Genomic DNA, 16,301 nt, shown 5'->3' with positions numbered 1-16,301 from the left:
TTGCTTTGTATACCCTATATTTTCTATTTGTTTGATTATATACATATGTGCATTTTATTCTGTAATAGTTCTGACAAATGCAATAATTGTTCCCGTTGTTTAAACTCTTTTTTTTTTGTTCTAGATATTTTGGAGTATTACATTACATGTAGCCAGGATGTAACAAACCCCTTCCGGCAGGTACTGTTAAATTATTCTAATTTATTGCTAAACACTTTTAAACATCAATATAAGTTATTTATGACTGTATTTACACTCAAAAGTATGAGGCAGGAAGAAAATGGGAAAAAAAGCTTTTAAGAGGATTGTTACCATGGTGTTTTAACTAGTCTTTGTACATTAATCACAGAACAAAGACACAGCTCTGTCACCATTTTTTTTTCATATAAACAAAACTAAACAAAAAAAAATAATAATTCATATTTTACTAGACTGTTATTGACATGTAAAGGATGTAGTGGTTATCAGTTTTTTAATTAAAAAAACAGCATAGGGTTCTCCAAAATATTTAAAATTAGACCCTTTATGCTTGGGACCTTAGATGGGAAATGAAGGTAACAAGCGTTTGTGCCTCCCCAATCTATGTAACCCCTTTAGATTTGACAAAAACGAGACCCCAGCCTGTGCGAAGGGCCATTGGTAGAGGGGAGGACCTTGTCCATGCAAGGTGACCCCAGTGTTGTGGTCTGTGGGTGGGGGGGTTATGGGAATCTGGAACCCCCCTTTCATAAGCATGCCACTAGATGTCTGCAACCTTACTCTCGGGAATGAGTACTGGGATACAAAGTACTACCTGTCCATTTCCAGAATGAGTTTAATCAAACCTCGAAATGACATTACGCAACAAAAATATAATATTTACCTTTAACAGCTATAGCAATGTTGGATTGGAACTTGGATTAGTAGAATTTTGAGTTCCAATCCAAGCTCAGAAAAGGAGAAATCCATGCTGAAATCAATTCCGACAGGATTTCTCCAAACACTTTTAGTTTTGAACAGTGCCAATCAAGAAGTGGGACAGTCTGAGTACAAGACAGCTAACCCCTCTTGTCCTTCTTGATAAACCAGTACTAAGCACCCTGAAACTTCAGTCTTTTCGGATCTTATTCCAGTACTTGTCTGTATAATTTTGGTAATACTGTTCATATCTTTGGGTGTTTATGCTCTATATTGTATTACAATGTACAATGTACACTGATATATGCGCTCAAACCTTATATCTTGAGTTTTGTAGTGTATCACTTAGAGACTATTTTATTTGGGTTTTCCATATAGATACATTAAATTGTTGTGTGTATTGGTGTGCTAAAACACGTTTATATACTATTGCCATTTTAATTTTGGGGTGTGAAGGGAAGCACCCTACATGTGCTAGATGTACTGTTGTACAAAGCAATATTCGGGAATAATACCAGTAACATTTTACACTTGTGTAGGTAAGCATTATTAGTATATATCTGATTCAGTGTTAGTTCATTGTTTCAGATTCTCAGTGCAGGAAAATAAAATATAAAGATAAATTATTGGCTAGAATTCAAAATGAAATACTTGTATAGTATTTATTTTCTATCTGCAAATAACTTGAAAATCACAATTTTTACACAACCCACCATAAAGGAGATCAATGCTTATAAACTGACATTTCTGCATTTAAGAAATACAGCTGGATCACTTCCACAGCCCAGATCTGCTGCACAGGGGATTACAGGGAGGATAATATCAAGTCAAATTTAGAAGCCTACGCTAGTAGTTTCTAGATTTCATTACATTTTTTTTAATCAACAGAATTAAATGGTGAATTAGTAAAGAATGCATTGGTGAATTTTCATGTCTATCTGTAGTTTAGTTGAAAACAAGTTTTACTTTATTGAACTGGTGCAAGTAGTGCTACAGAAAGTATGTATAGTAAATATTTAGTCAGATGTATTTTGTTTTTTTACACAGAAACTGACCATGTCACAGAGATCTTTGTCCAACATTCATCCTCAGCTTCATGGTTTGGAAAAAGAAGCGGTACCACAATTTCCAGCAGCAGAAGTAAGTTAATGAAATTTACTTATTTTCTTATGTGTGTAAATTATTTTCCTTGAAGGCTTTGAGATCAAAGTTTGTATGCAGTAGTGTGTTACCCCATCTCTTCCACAAAGCTATAAAACAATAAATCTTTCATATACCTTTTTATTAACTATTTGTTTTACAATATTAATGTATTAATGTAACACCCTTTCCGTAGTGGGGGTACTGGGATTTCCAGTGAGGATATCTTGTAATTGAATTTGCAGATTTCTCACACCCTTTCTAAAAATCTCATCCTTGAACTTTTTTTTTAGTTTTGTTTGTTTTTTAATGTATTAAGTATGAAAAAGCAATACCTACATTTACATAACAGTTCCCTCAAACACTTTAGTGCTCAAAGCCCAAGAGGTTTAGATAATAAACATTACTTAATCGCTGTCCTAAAGGTATAATTACTTTAACAGTTGGTTCAAGTCAAGATGAACACTTCATTCCAAAAGGACAGATTTTTTAAGTATTTAAAATGACTAAACCATCTTTGTTTTCAATTTTTCTTGGAGTCTGCACCAAATGGGTGTGTGCTGAAATTAGTTACCTGCTATAAAAATACATTTCATGTGATTTTGAGAAGGAGATTAGCTTCTGATTGCTCAATAAACAAATCAGGAAGACCCTGTCTGCCGAACAATAGGCAACAAAATGCTTTTTTCTCACTCACACAACTCCCCTTTTGGTTAGGATTAGGTCTAACCATGCATAATGTATGCAATCACAACTAATGTACTGCAAAACAGGGAAAATAGTGTTTTTACACATTAGTTTAGGATAAAATCAGGTAGGATAACTATATGGACAATAAGGAGTTTTTTACTGAATGTTAAGCTGGGCTGTAATATTGCTTGAAGATACTTCCCTCCAACACCACCACTATTCACACCACTCTGCCTGAACTTAGCGTGGTAGTGTCATGTTTGTGTTAAACCACTAAATGGGCACCAGATATGGAAGTACAAACCTTAGATATTTTGCTTTAGTTGACTTCCATGGGAGATTTCAGTAGCATGTTCTTTCTTCTCTAAAACTGTCATTATTAACATTTATGAAGTCTGGTATCCACTGTAATATGGAATAGCAACTTAAGGTAAACTGTTTTGCATGTATCTCTTAGCTTTTAGTGGGGTAAAAATTACCTTACCAACACAAGTGTCAACAATACTAGGTAGGCCTCAGCCAATACGTGAGTGGTGGAATGTAGACTAACACCCCCATGGTCATTGTTAATGGGCAGGCAACAGTTTGTCTTCTGTACACTAATTTACCAATGACCAATATTATAAAAACTACATTAGAGGGAGAGTACTACATACCTAAAGCCACAATAATGGAAGCCATAATCTTCCTGTTAGGAAAGTGATAAGTGGAAGGGATAGCTTTGATAAACAATCTTCTGTTTAGACAGGAGATTTGGGACTGGAATTGTGATTCTCTGTAGGGAATGACTCAGTATGAATTGCCTTCTCAATGCCCTTTTTTTAACTGGAAGGTCCCAGTTATTGAGCCAAAGTCACTTCAGGCGCAAGCATCAGGGAAGTGTGTGTTAAACAAGTTTGGGAAAACCTCCTATTTTTGATCCAAGAGATTGAGTTATTAAATAGAAATAGCAGTTCTGGTAACATCTTTTCATGGTGAGGTGTTGTTGTATAATATATTATTATATGATTATTTAAAAATCTCAATTGGCGTCTGTAAAGAGCTTCCTTGGGTTAAAGCTACAAGAATATTATCAAACCAGTGCAAGAGCAAAAGGAGAAATATGCTTAAGCTTCAGGACAAACTGAATAAAAACCAAGATCATAGATAAGCCAAAGCTCATCTCTAGTACTTTACAGATATCGATATAAATATGTTTGAGTATTCTGTGTGTGAATTTACAGTTGTGTATACCCATTGATAGCTACGATATTCAGGTAGTATAGTCAAATAAAAAACAAGTACACAACATTAAAATAGTTAACTTTGCATAACTAGAAACCTGACATTATATACTGTGAGGAACAATATGTATTATACCTGATGTCTATTTTTTGCCCGTGTACTGTTAAAAAAAAGTCTCTTTTTGTTATCTGTGTATTATAACAACTACAACTTTATCATTAATTTTAAGCAAAACTTGCAAGAAGGCATAATTTTTCAAAAAAAGATGAAATTAGTAATTTTTTGACAAAATCAAAGTTCCCACAATCACTGAGCTCATCTAACTTAAAGCTAATATTGGAAAATTCAATAATAGTCTACATATGATTGTGAATAAGCATTCTCAGGTGTTGTGCTTTCTGGCATCAGTGTTATTATAGCCCAACAAATCACAAACTAAAGGCAAATTCTAATAACAATCGTGTTAATAAAAACAATGTATACAGCAAAGTGATAAAACAGAATACCTGTTTTATGGACCAAATGTACCTGCACAAACTTTACAAACAATATATCTACGTAGGGGGATATAATCTGTAGGCATAGGAAGTAGGTGGTAATCATTTGTAAGACTTCACTCTGTTAACAGAAAAATTAAACACATGAGAGGTCACATAGCTGAACAACTACAGGTAGGCAGTATTTCTTTTAAAGTATTATTTTTAAAATGTGTAATTTTTCATTTGAATTTTCATTTCAAAGGTAATCCTAATAGTTTAGACTATAACCTAGACATTCATTACCTTCTGGAGCAAGCTGTGCTTTAATATGCAAAAAGAAACAACTGCAGAGTTTGTCTTGGTCATTAAAGAGTTAAGAGGCTGCAGAAAGAGATCCCCCCCCTAGGATCATCCACAACCTCAGCTGTGTTAAACAAAAGATTTCTTCTGCAAGCCATGCAAACCACCCCCTCCAAGCCTCTGTTCTGCACACAGCGTGCAGGGAAGCCCTGTTCGTATTTAGGAGGCATCTGTATGTCGAATGTCCTTAACTCGGGGACTACCTGTATATATATCTCAATAGTTAAAAATCTAGACAAAAGTCAGGATTATTAAAGGTGATATAGAAACAAAAATAGAAACAATAACAGTAAAGGGGAAACTGTTATGGTATGAAATATATAGATGTATAAAAAATGAGGGTTTTAGTATTTTATAAAAGTATGCAAAGGAATAAGTATGGGAGTATGAAAGTGCAACTTATGTGTCACTCTGTATTCTTGTGCTTTCTGGTTGTAAGGGTCAGAAAGGTCAATTTAAACAGATGAACCTGAATGGAAAAAGGATATTGTAATTGTAACATATATTAATTTTTTTTATTTATTTATATGTATATGGGTCCAAATGGTGTGGAGAGATAAAAAATGGGGAAAAGGGGAAAAAACACATAACGATTCATAAGGATCTTCATTATTCTTACATGTTAAGATAAGTCTGATCTTCTCTTAAATCCTTTTTTTCCTAAACAGAAAAACTTATTAGTGGTGCAGTCTATGCTGAACACAACAGAAGGGAACTTTCATCACCTGGTGGCTTTGCTTAATTGCCGAGGCCTTTATAAGGTGGGTAAAATGTTTGATGTTGCTGGAAGTGGAAATCCAGCCAAAGTTTTTTTTCTAGTTTTGGGTAAGGAAAAAACACCATCAGGTTGTAAGGAGAATTTCCTTAACTTTATATGGATTATTTAAAGCAAGGACCATGTTAAATGTCTGAAGGGAATGATTGGATTGTGGCCCTCTACGTGTGGTTGAACATATTTACAATTCTGAAGGCATATACAAAACAACCCTACACCCTGCAGGGTTTTGGGAGGAAATCGAAGGTAATCTAAATTCAATACAACAGTTCAGCTAAATGAAGTGCAAGAAAGCCACAGAGTAGCTAATAAGACACCATGTTTCTCCAGGACTTTTTTTTATTAGTTATCAGCAGGTAAATTGCAGCACACAAATATACATAAACATTTGCCTACATTGGAAAATATAAGGAAATGTATTCATTGTCCATAAATTAAGCCATATGTGTACGTTATAGCAACATAAAAATATTCTTAGTTTTGGACATACTAGTAACAGGTTTGAAAAAGTCTGTATTGCTGTCTGTCTCTCTTTCGGAACATTTACCCTGTATTTGTCCTGGTGATTATTTTCCCAGAGACAGTGATTGGAAACCTAAAATTTTAACTTATTAGTTGTCACCAGAGGTAAGGGTAAAGCTTCTGATGAAGACACTTGCCAATATGAAACAGACATCTAAGAATATACTATTATCCAAAACACTAGAAGAGATTTAGCAATGTATTTAATATACTTAACATAGGAAATGCCTAACAATCTGAATTGTCCAATAAAATAGGATTTAAATGTTTAATCTCTCCCCCTAAATTGTTTTAAGTGTCATAGTAAGTGTTGTTTTATAGGTTTTCTAGATACTGTACTGAAGTGATCCCCATCACATTGGCGAATAAGTTTCCTAGACATTAATAAATTAATATCTAAAGTGTTTTTTTTTTGTTACAGGACTATGTGGATACTTTAAAGGGGCTCTGCTATGATGGCATGGAAGGCATCTTGTTTCTCCTTCTGTTCTCTTTCCTGTCGGCTCTCTCCTTCACAGCTGCCGTATGCAGTCTGCCTCGTGCATGGAAACGCTTTCAGAACAGGTGAGTACCATCCAGACAAATACACAGAAATTCATGTGACCCATGTGTGGTTACTGCAAATGTTACACATTGATGTTTGCTGGTGTTTCTGATTTTTATTGTCAAATTCCATATTATTATTGTCTTTATAGAGAATTCCATTTCCACTGTACATGAAATCCTTTATCTAATAATTCAGAGTGCATACACTCATCTTCCAGATTACTTTATTAATGCAGACCTGCATTATTAGATTAAGGGCTGATTGGAAATATACTTTTAGGCATATGTTGAGTAATAATGAGAGACAAATGAAGGTCAGAGAAGGAACAACTTTACATTTTTTAAAATAAATTTACCTTTTTGAGGGACTGGGTTCAAATTAGATAATGGTCTAATGGGGAATGTTAATTTATGGTTATGAGTTATGTGGTAGAAGCTGGAAATATAACTTTCTCACTAAAATGGGGATAAAACTGATTCATCAGTTTAAGTGCAGTTTTAGTGAAATGTGTAAATCAGACACAAATGTGTTTATGTAAAGTCCACTTGAAGTCTCACATTTTTTATTCTGTTCATTGGCCTGTGCCGATTTATGACTTGATTTATCGATATAAATGTTTTTAAACCACTTTTTTTTTTAAATGTTGGTTCCAGCCCTAATTCTGCAGTGCCTTGTCATTATAGAGCTGGTAAACAGTCCCATCCTCAGCATAAGTGTTCCACCTTACTAGGTCTGTTCCTGAGAGAATTGGGTATTACTATAGTGCCTGTTGAACTGCACAGACATATTCAGACCCCCTGCAAAACTGCTGTAACATTATTAATACTACTAATAGTAGTTAAAAATGACTTAGGAGGAGGGGAAGGGGCAAAATGTAAGGTTACTTTTGCTAAAATGGCAAAATATCATTTTTTGTTTTCAACAAAAGTTTTTGCTGCAGCTCTTATCACAATCGGATAATAACATGTGATTTGAAGTAAAAAGGCTTCAACAGTGAAACTTTGTAAAATTAGTTTTTAAATTTTAGATTTAACAATATTATTGAAAAGAACTTTTGAATTGACTTTACTATGATGTTTTATATAGTGAAGTCCCTATTAAAGTATTCTATTGTTTGTTTGCACTATGTTGCAGGGACCTGGACTATGATGACATGGATGAGGATGACCCGTTTAACCCTCAGGCACGTAGAGAGATGCTCCGCACGGCAGGCAGGCCTCACCTGCCCAGTTTCTATAGTTACAGCAGTAGCTGCGGCAGCCACAACAGCCTGCGGGTCTCGGCCCCGCCTATTTCCAACGCCCCCGTCTCACAGTACATGTGAGTAGCCGCACACACAGGCCGGCAGCCACATGGGGGCTTTTTATGTATTGCAATTTTAATATTAATATTGATAATATTTCCAAAAAATAAAATAAATGAAACATTGAAACTTGCACTGCCACTGCTACCAAATACATCAGTAAATACACCAGCTCACAGTTGCTCAAATTTCTGGGACTTCACCAGTAACAATAATCCATGGATAATTGCAGACAGATGATCAGGGCACAACAATGCCCTGTGCATGTGCATCAATTCCCTTTTTATGTTTTATGTGTATATATATATATATATATATATATATATATATATATAAATATAGTAAAATAGGTCGAATTTTGTAACTCTCTATACTTGATATTAAAGTAAAAAAAAAAAACCCTACACACGAAATGAATTAAACACTTCTCATATTTATATCATAAAAACTGAAAAAAGCTGATGGTATACAGAGTATAAAAAACATACAAAACAAAAAAAAATATATTTAATTTCAAATATGCTCAAAAGGGAACTGATTATCTCCAAAAAAAGTTATCTTATTCATAATTCAAGTCAGTTTAATTCATAATTGTTATTTCAGTTCTGAATTTTTTGCAGCACTAACCGGCCGGTTCATTGTCAACAGTACAGCAACTTTCTCATTGAAATTCTGGATTCAAACCACCTTTTATTTGTTACTGTTTATTTGTCATTGCTGTCCGAATAAAAATTTTGTGGTCTACTTGTAAAGCAGTAAATCTGACATTCACCATTCTCTGGTGGTGAATCAATTATTGACACACATTTACCAGAAAAAAAAACAATAAACAGTTGACTCATAAGTAATGATAAAGATAAAATGTATTTCTAGGGTCTAAGGGTCCACGGTTTTAGTACCTATGTGACTGAATAAACTCATGAAATCCATTACAGATAATAATCTTTAATACATATTGGGTGATCAGCTAATCTCCTTTTCCCAGTTAAACTGTGTTTTCCCTCAGTCCAGTATAATGCTTTGAAACTAAATTCCAGTTTTTAAAAACGTCTACTGCTTATAATTGGAATTCTCAGTTTCACTTTCAGACCCTGGTGGTACATTTTAGCCGTTTTGGCCGTTTAATGGTTGTATTGCTATGCCTAATAGCATGATAATAAATGTTCGACAATTTTCATTAAAAATAATCACTTTCTGTGTTTTTACAATGTGCTCCTGCTATATAAAGGTTCTGGGACGTAAAAAAATTTGAGTAAAATTAATAGTACATCTAAATGCATTGAAAGTTTTAAAGCAGAAGCAGCTATGCTGGGCCTAGGTCTATTTCACAGCCAAATGCATAGCCCTGAACTTTAAAGATCAGATTAAAATCGTTTTATTTTTGTAAATAATCTTAAATTATTTTAGATCTGAAACATCTTTTACTGCATAACTATACCTATGTGTACATTAATTTTTTTTTCATTAATTGATTTAAAAGGAGTTTTGAACAAGTGTGTGAAAAGCAGTAAAATACAAATAAAATACAATTTACTATATATATATATATATATATATATATATATATATATATATATATATATATATATATATATATATACATACATACATACATACAGTTTCTCTAGCAGTTCTGAACGTGCAAGCTAATTCAGCAGCTATTTTAGATCAAATAATGACATACATATTGACCACCAGTTCATTGGGTTTTCTCCTATGCTCAGTTCTACAGCCTTGTTCACATTATCTTAGCATTGGTAACATGGCCAGCTGTGTATATATTTTCAAGACTTTTAATAATTTCACATTATTACTGACAGACCCCTATACAAGTAATGAAATACTACTGTTGCCCTGATATGACTCTAACCTTGATAAATAGAAAATGTTCACATTAAAAACGACAATGTAAAACTTTTATGTAATGGTAATATTTAGAAAAAAATTCCTGCTATACAACCCAGCTATAGAAAATTATGGTACAAGATGCTCTAATATTTACAAACGTACAGACTTTATTACCTCTTTTTCTTGTTCTTGTTGTGAGTTTTTGTGTTCCTCCTTTCATGTTACTTTTAGGAATCAAAGCGGTTTGTTCAGTGGCAATCCTCGATATGAAAATGTCCCATTGATTGACAGGCAGTCCCCACCCCCTTCGGTGAGTAAAAGGCATGGTTGCATTAAACAGCCATGGCTACTGATATATAAAAATAAAACTTGAAGATCACTTCATCTGTAAAATTAGCTAATATATTATATTCAAAAATGTACAAAGTGCCATTTTTTCATAAATATGGATCATATTGCTGCACAACTGGGCCCTCTTGAGGTTGGGTGTACCAACTAATTCATAAGGAAATGTTTCTTCTTGCTGCATTGGTCTTGTATTTAGAAATAATACAAACATAAGCAGGGGTATATTGCATAGCTGCTGTTACCAGTATCCTATGACTTGCAAAGAGCAGTCAGATTTCTCTCAACCCATCTCTGTCTGCACATCATTTTAATATTTTTTAGTAATTTCATCCTATGTTTTCCTTAAATTTTTTTATGTTCTTTGTTTTGGGATCAGCTAGAAAACACATATTTGATACAGGCTACGTATACAGTTAAGCAGCAAAGGCTCAGAGAATAAGTACAACAGAGCTGAGTGTTACAAAGCCAAGAATGTGACAGATGGGAGCTAGTGAGATGGGATGCATCAACAAGGTCAAATAAAGAGCACTGTTTAAAGACCCAGCAAATAACTGTGTGTGGAAAATTATGCTAAATCCAAGGCAATGTTTGGCAACACCATACACGGTGATATAATATTCCCCTGTACCACATGGCAGTGTTAGATGTGACATGTGATCATAAAATAAAGTATTCCTAAATCCAAGAGAGGTGTGGAAGAGTTGTTAACATGGATAGTGTACTACTATGGACTTTGGTCTTGTGAATAGACGTTGCCAGGAAGAGAGGGAAGTAGTACATGGAATTAACTTAAAAAACTTAATTATTCAGCTAACCACTCACCATTCTTTTTGAGCATTTATTGACCTTTTAGGTAAATAAAATCATTGGACTTTGGTGTAAATTTTAACTCCTACACATCAATCACAAGGCAAAACACCAATAAAACATTACCTATAATTATATTTTATGCAGAAGTACAGATATCAGCTTTCTAGGCATATAGGCTGAACTTTCCTTTTTACCCCCAAGTAATTTCCACCTCTTTAGCATCTCAAATCAACATATCATGCCAAGCTGGAGTACCAAGCAAATTTAACTTTAGGACATCAGTGACTCTGTTCTATCACCTGCTTGTGAGAAATCACACCAAGGTGCAAAAAAAACTACACTCCTGCAATTCTTGTTGTCTAATGTTTATTCATCCAAGCATGGGTTTTTTCAGGAGGTCAAATCTACATCAATGTGAAATAAAAAAGCGGTACATCATAACAATACATTTCAACATGTTTCATCCATTTAAAGACCCTGCAGGTGCAGAAAAGGAACCTTCTGATCTATCAGAAATGCTCTCCGCTCCAAAGTTCTCCTGTGGACTATAGTAATCAGACTCACCCACTCTTCACAACATAAAGATAAATAATTCATTATATAGGGACCCTATTATTCGGAACTGTACCACATCCATGTGTAGCTACTGCTTTGGTAGGCTGTGCTTTGTTTAGCCAGTCAAAGTGGTGTTTTTTTTTTTTTTTTTTGCTTTTTGCAGGTCCTCCCTTTGCTCCCTTTGCTCAGCATTTGATTGCTTTCCTCTCCTTCTGAGTCAGAGCCAGAGTTAGAGTTGAGCCTGGCCAGCCCAGGTCCTCTGCTGTGACATGTCCTAAAATGGAAAGGGTCAGTGGGTGATGCCCTCCACTGATATCCTATGCTTTGTTTGAGGGTAAACCTAGGACTTTGATGAAGTAGAGGATTTCCTGCACTGAAGAATAAAGCTGCAAAGTACTGCTCCAGTACATTTTGAGGGAGAGTTTCTTGCTAGTGCTTTGGTGACTATTTGCATAGGATCACTTGGTTATCAGACCTATGCTTTTGGGCAATTTGATATGTTTACCACATCCCAATAATCCTTGGCAGCACCCTAAAGGTGTGCTATTTGTGGTTTCAAGCTAAGAATTATATAAAGGTTAATTACATGATGACAAGACCAACAGATATTTTTTGCACTTTTCCAACACATATAACAAAACACTTTCGGGTAATTTAGCAGACCAAGATTGTTTTATTGTAGAGAGGACATTGCCTGTGATAAAAATTCTGCCTGATTGCAATTTTAATATATGGAACTATAGTTAATATAACCTGTGAGGATTTTAGTCCAGTCAGGTATACACAAGTTTTTTCATAGAATGGCATTATTTTCAGAGCTTTCTATCTACTTTTTTTTTTTTTGTAAAAAGGGTTTACAGAAGTCTCTTCCTACATAGGGATAAATATTTTGCTGTTTGACCAGCTTTACAGTTTATCCACTCAGGGACATAAACACAATTATATTTACTGACACGTCAGTTTTATTTTCAACTTCCTACTTGGTTGATGTTTACATTTCATGCACTAAGAAAATAAAAGTACAAACTTCAAACATACATTTACAGTCTATGAGTTGTTGTGCTTTGCTAAAATGCAATGCAAATAATTTAGAGACTTTGATCTCACCTGGAATTATTTTTATTAGTTTCAACAAACCTTCATTTTTGCAAATGAACCCTGCTCAAATGTATAGTAAGTGGAAACGGGAGATAAATATGATAGATTAAGATAAATTGGGTTTTATATTGTTTGTTGTTTGCTTTCAACATCAACATCAGGGTTAGGATTTTTAGTATTTCTTCAAGTTGAACTCATTGGAAATTTACTTTATTCAACCTATGTATGTAAACACAACAAAATTGTATTTATGGGTCAAAAAGATAAATTTATGGGTAAAGATTAGTAAAAAAAATTACAGTATATAATGATAAGTTTTATAGTAGTATATTTATTGTAATATACACACAGAATTATTACACATAAAGGAGCTGTTTTTTGATGTGTATGTCTGTATATCCAGTTCTAAGATTTGTGTCAACACTGCCGGACATGGAAATTAACCTGGATAGACACCATATTACTGTCCCTGGAAACATTTTGTGATTGTTTATAGTAACAAATGACACTGTACAGTTCTGTTCTATAGAGAAGGGAGGAACAGCTGTGCTGATCATTTCCAACCTGTCATTAATCAATCTGCCCTCGTGGATTGATAAACTACCTTAGAGGACCGCTGTGTCAGGTTTTTGTCCAAGAAAAGCACTACCATTCACCTCAAGAAATCATCTGGCGTGTACATGGCTTAAAGAAGAACTAAACTAAAAACTGCATAAAACAAAAAAAAAGACACTTTTAATCCCACAGGGATTTTCCTTTTTTCACTAAAAGGCTCCTTCTGCGCATGCCCAAGATGCTCGGGCATGTGCAGAAGGAGCACCCAAGAGCTTCCTGGGATGCATGACGTTGGTATCCTGGGAGGCATTTCGCTCCTATTCATTCTCAATTGCCTAGTCAATCAACAATTTGGGGCAGTTCTGCACTCTTTTTTTTTTTAAAGGGTGTAGCACGTAAAAAAAAAAAAAAAAAAAACAGAATTTTTACTTTACACAAAAAGGTTGTCTACCCTTTTATTTAAAGTGAGATTTCTGAGTCTAGGTACGCTTTAAGGCTGATTCCCAGATCATCAATGCTATAATAAATAGCCAAGTGGCTGAATGTTATTTATTCTGGCTGAGATATCCTTAATAATGCCATACAAAGAGTACCCTTTTTTGCTTTGAACAGTGACCCCTTAAACATTCTCTGCTGGTTTGGACTGATGTACATGAAAAGCTCTTGATTTGGTTTGAGTCCTTCCAGTAGGCATAATGAAGTAAATTACACTATCCTTTGTGCATCTAAAAAAGAGATTCACATCTTTCAAGTGCCAGCTGTGGGCACCTAAGCATGTGCTGCCTCTCAAAATCCTGCAGATTCCAACAAATAATTCTGCGCCTGTGTAAAGCAGTTAGGAAAATACACACTCATAAAAGATAGCACACTAAAGATCCTGATTTCTGGATCTGAAGCACTCCCTGGTGGAGAAGTAGGATGGAGCAGTTGTGAAGCACATTTTCAGAAGTCAGATGTGTTAGCACACATTTATAGAATAGACTTCAGTCTTTAGGGCAAGGAAAACATATTGCTAAGGAACACTTATAGGCATAAGAGCACATGCCTAACGTAAAGACTTTATTGGCAGGATAGAAACCTTTTCAATCATTTTGTCAGTGTTCTTAAGGTTTATGTAAATATGCTAATGTGGTATTTACGATTGGACTGAATTTTAATCTATTGCTATTTTTACCTTTTTCTTCTGCACTCCTTGGCATGGGGTCCACCAGTACTCTCCTAACATGCGAACATCCTTCATCAGTGCATTCCAAGAAGAGACTGATACACATTGTCGAACAGACCTCGTATCCTAGATGACTCCTCCTGCTCTCCTTACTCCACCCTATGATGGTGACTAACACAAGCAAAGAAAAAAAGACTGAGCCATTCTGATCTTAACCTCTCTGGCAAGGAGATTTGGGTGCAGCAAACCATTGAGATTCCCCTTGTTATTAAAACCTCTTGACCCCCTGTGTTTGACAGGGTAATTTACTACAGACTGTACACTGCCTTTCATTTTCCTAATTTTTTTGTAATTTTTTCCTGTTCTTTTTGCCCCCAATAAGGCTTGTTCCATAATTACCCTAAGATTGTGCTTTGGACCTTCCAACTGACTTCCAAAAGGGGGCACCACAGGGAGTCTAACAGAAGGCATTTTAGAAAGATTTAAGGAGTAGATCTAGCTGTGGAGATATTCACTGCTGATGTCTGGAGATGGTAATATGGCAAACAATACTAGGACATGGCTAATGTAACACCCAGCTGACTGGACAAGTGGATGTAGATTCCAGTGATAGTGGTACTGAATGGCACAAGGAGTATCTTCTATGTGTTTGTGACATGGACTGAAGAAGATGTACTACCGGTATGTGTTCTAGAAAACAAAGGACATTGCTGCTGCAAACCTCTTTCCTTCACAGATAGATTTGTTTTTAATTAGATTGTTTTAACACTAACTCATATTTTACATTGACTTTAAATAAAAGGGAAAAAACGCTATCTGAAAATAATTTACTTCTGGTGAGATTCAGATATAATGTTTTTTTTTCTTTTTAGTTGTAGGCTCATCTAACTTTGGGAAGGTAAACCAGACAGTTTTTTTATTATTATTTTTATTAAACAGGATTTATATAGCGCCAACATATTACGCAGCGCTCTACATTAAATAGGGCTTGCAAATGACAGACTAATACAGACAATGATACAGGAGGAGAGGACCCTGGCCCAATGAGCTTACAATCTAGGAGGTGGGGAAATTTACACACAATAGGATGGGAGATATGTAGTGGTGGGAAGTAGTGATGGTTTCAAAAGGCAGAAGAAGATGGGTAGGCAAGTTTGAAAAAATAGGTTTTGGGTGCTCTTTTAAATGAGCAAAAAGTAGGAGCAAATTGAATAGGATGAGGAAGACCATTCCAGAGAGTTGGGGCAGCTCTAGAGAAGTCTTGTATCCATGCGTGTGATGTGGTTATGAGTGAGGGAGTCAGTAGGAGGTCATTGGAGGAGCGGAGGGAGCGGCTGGGGGAGTACTTTTTTACCAGGTCAGAAATGTAAGTGGGACAATAACTGTGGAGGGATTTGAAGGCAAAGCACAGGAGCTTGAATATGATTCTTAGGTCTGCAAAGAGATGCAGCAGAAGAGGAGTGGTGGGAAGGATGGATGAGTCTGGCTGCAGCATTCATAATAGATTGTAGAGGAGATAGTCGGGTTAGTGGAATACCAGAGAAGAGGAGGTTACACTAGTCCAGACGAGAGATGATAAAAGCATGTACAAGGAGTTTGGTGGTCTCAGGGGACAGGTAGGGGAGGATTTGGGAGATGTTGTGTAGGTGAAAGCGACAGGACATGGAAATGTCCTGAATATGGGGGGTAAATGAGAGGAGAGAGTCAAAGGTGACACCAAGACAACATGCCTGAGGGGAGGGCTGAATAACAGTGTTGTTAACAGTTAGATATATGTCAGGGGGAGATTTGGAATTCGAGAGGGGGATGATGATGAGTTCTGTTTTATCCAGGTTGAGCTTCAAAAATTGGTCAGACATCCATGATGAGATGGCTGACAGGTAGTGTGAGACTTTATCCAGGGCTGAGAGAGACAGGTCAGGGGTGGACAGATAGATTTGAGTGTCATGAGCATACTGATGGTACTGTAAGCCAAAGGAGGATAT

At 35.4% G+C, this 16,301-nt stretch overlaps 1 protein-coding gene across 2 annotated transcripts in view; it reads left to right on the top strand.

The window, feature by feature from the left end:
• TTYH1 (tweety family member 1) overlaps positions 1-15,142 on the top strand; it is a 102,954-nt gene extending 87,812 nt beyond the window's left edge. Inside the window, exons 8-14 of one of the 2 annotated variants that reach the window (XM_072425608.1) lie at positions 125-180; positions 1,945-2,037; positions 5,459-5,551; positions 6,509-6,651; positions 7,769-7,954; positions 10,017-10,095; positions 14,363-15,142. In XM_072425608.1, coding sequence (XP_072281709.1) covers positions 125-180; positions 1,945-2,037; positions 5,459-5,551; positions 6,509-6,651; positions 7,769-7,954; positions 10,017-10,095; positions 14,363-14,446 — 734 coding nt within the window. In that variant the 3' untranslated portion in view covers positions 14,447-15,142. The remainder of the gene's footprint in view (positions 1-124; positions 181-1,944; positions 2,038-5,458; positions 5,552-6,508; positions 6,652-7,768; positions 7,955-10,016; positions 10,096-14,362) is intronic. The other variant, XM_072425609.1, reaches the window with a different exon arrangement.
• Positions 15,143-16,301: the final 1,159 nt, after the last annotated feature.

The sequence above is a fragment of the Pyxicephalus adspersus genome, chromosome 11, assembly GCF_032062135.1.
Source record: "Pyxicephalus adspersus chromosome 11, UCB_Pads_2.0, whole genome shotgun sequence".
Classification (NCBI taxonomy): Eukaryota; Metazoa; Chordata; class Amphibia; order Anura; family Pyxicephalidae; genus Pyxicephalus; species Pyxicephalus adspersus.
This window is presented reverse-complemented; position numbering and strand designations above follow the sequence as displayed.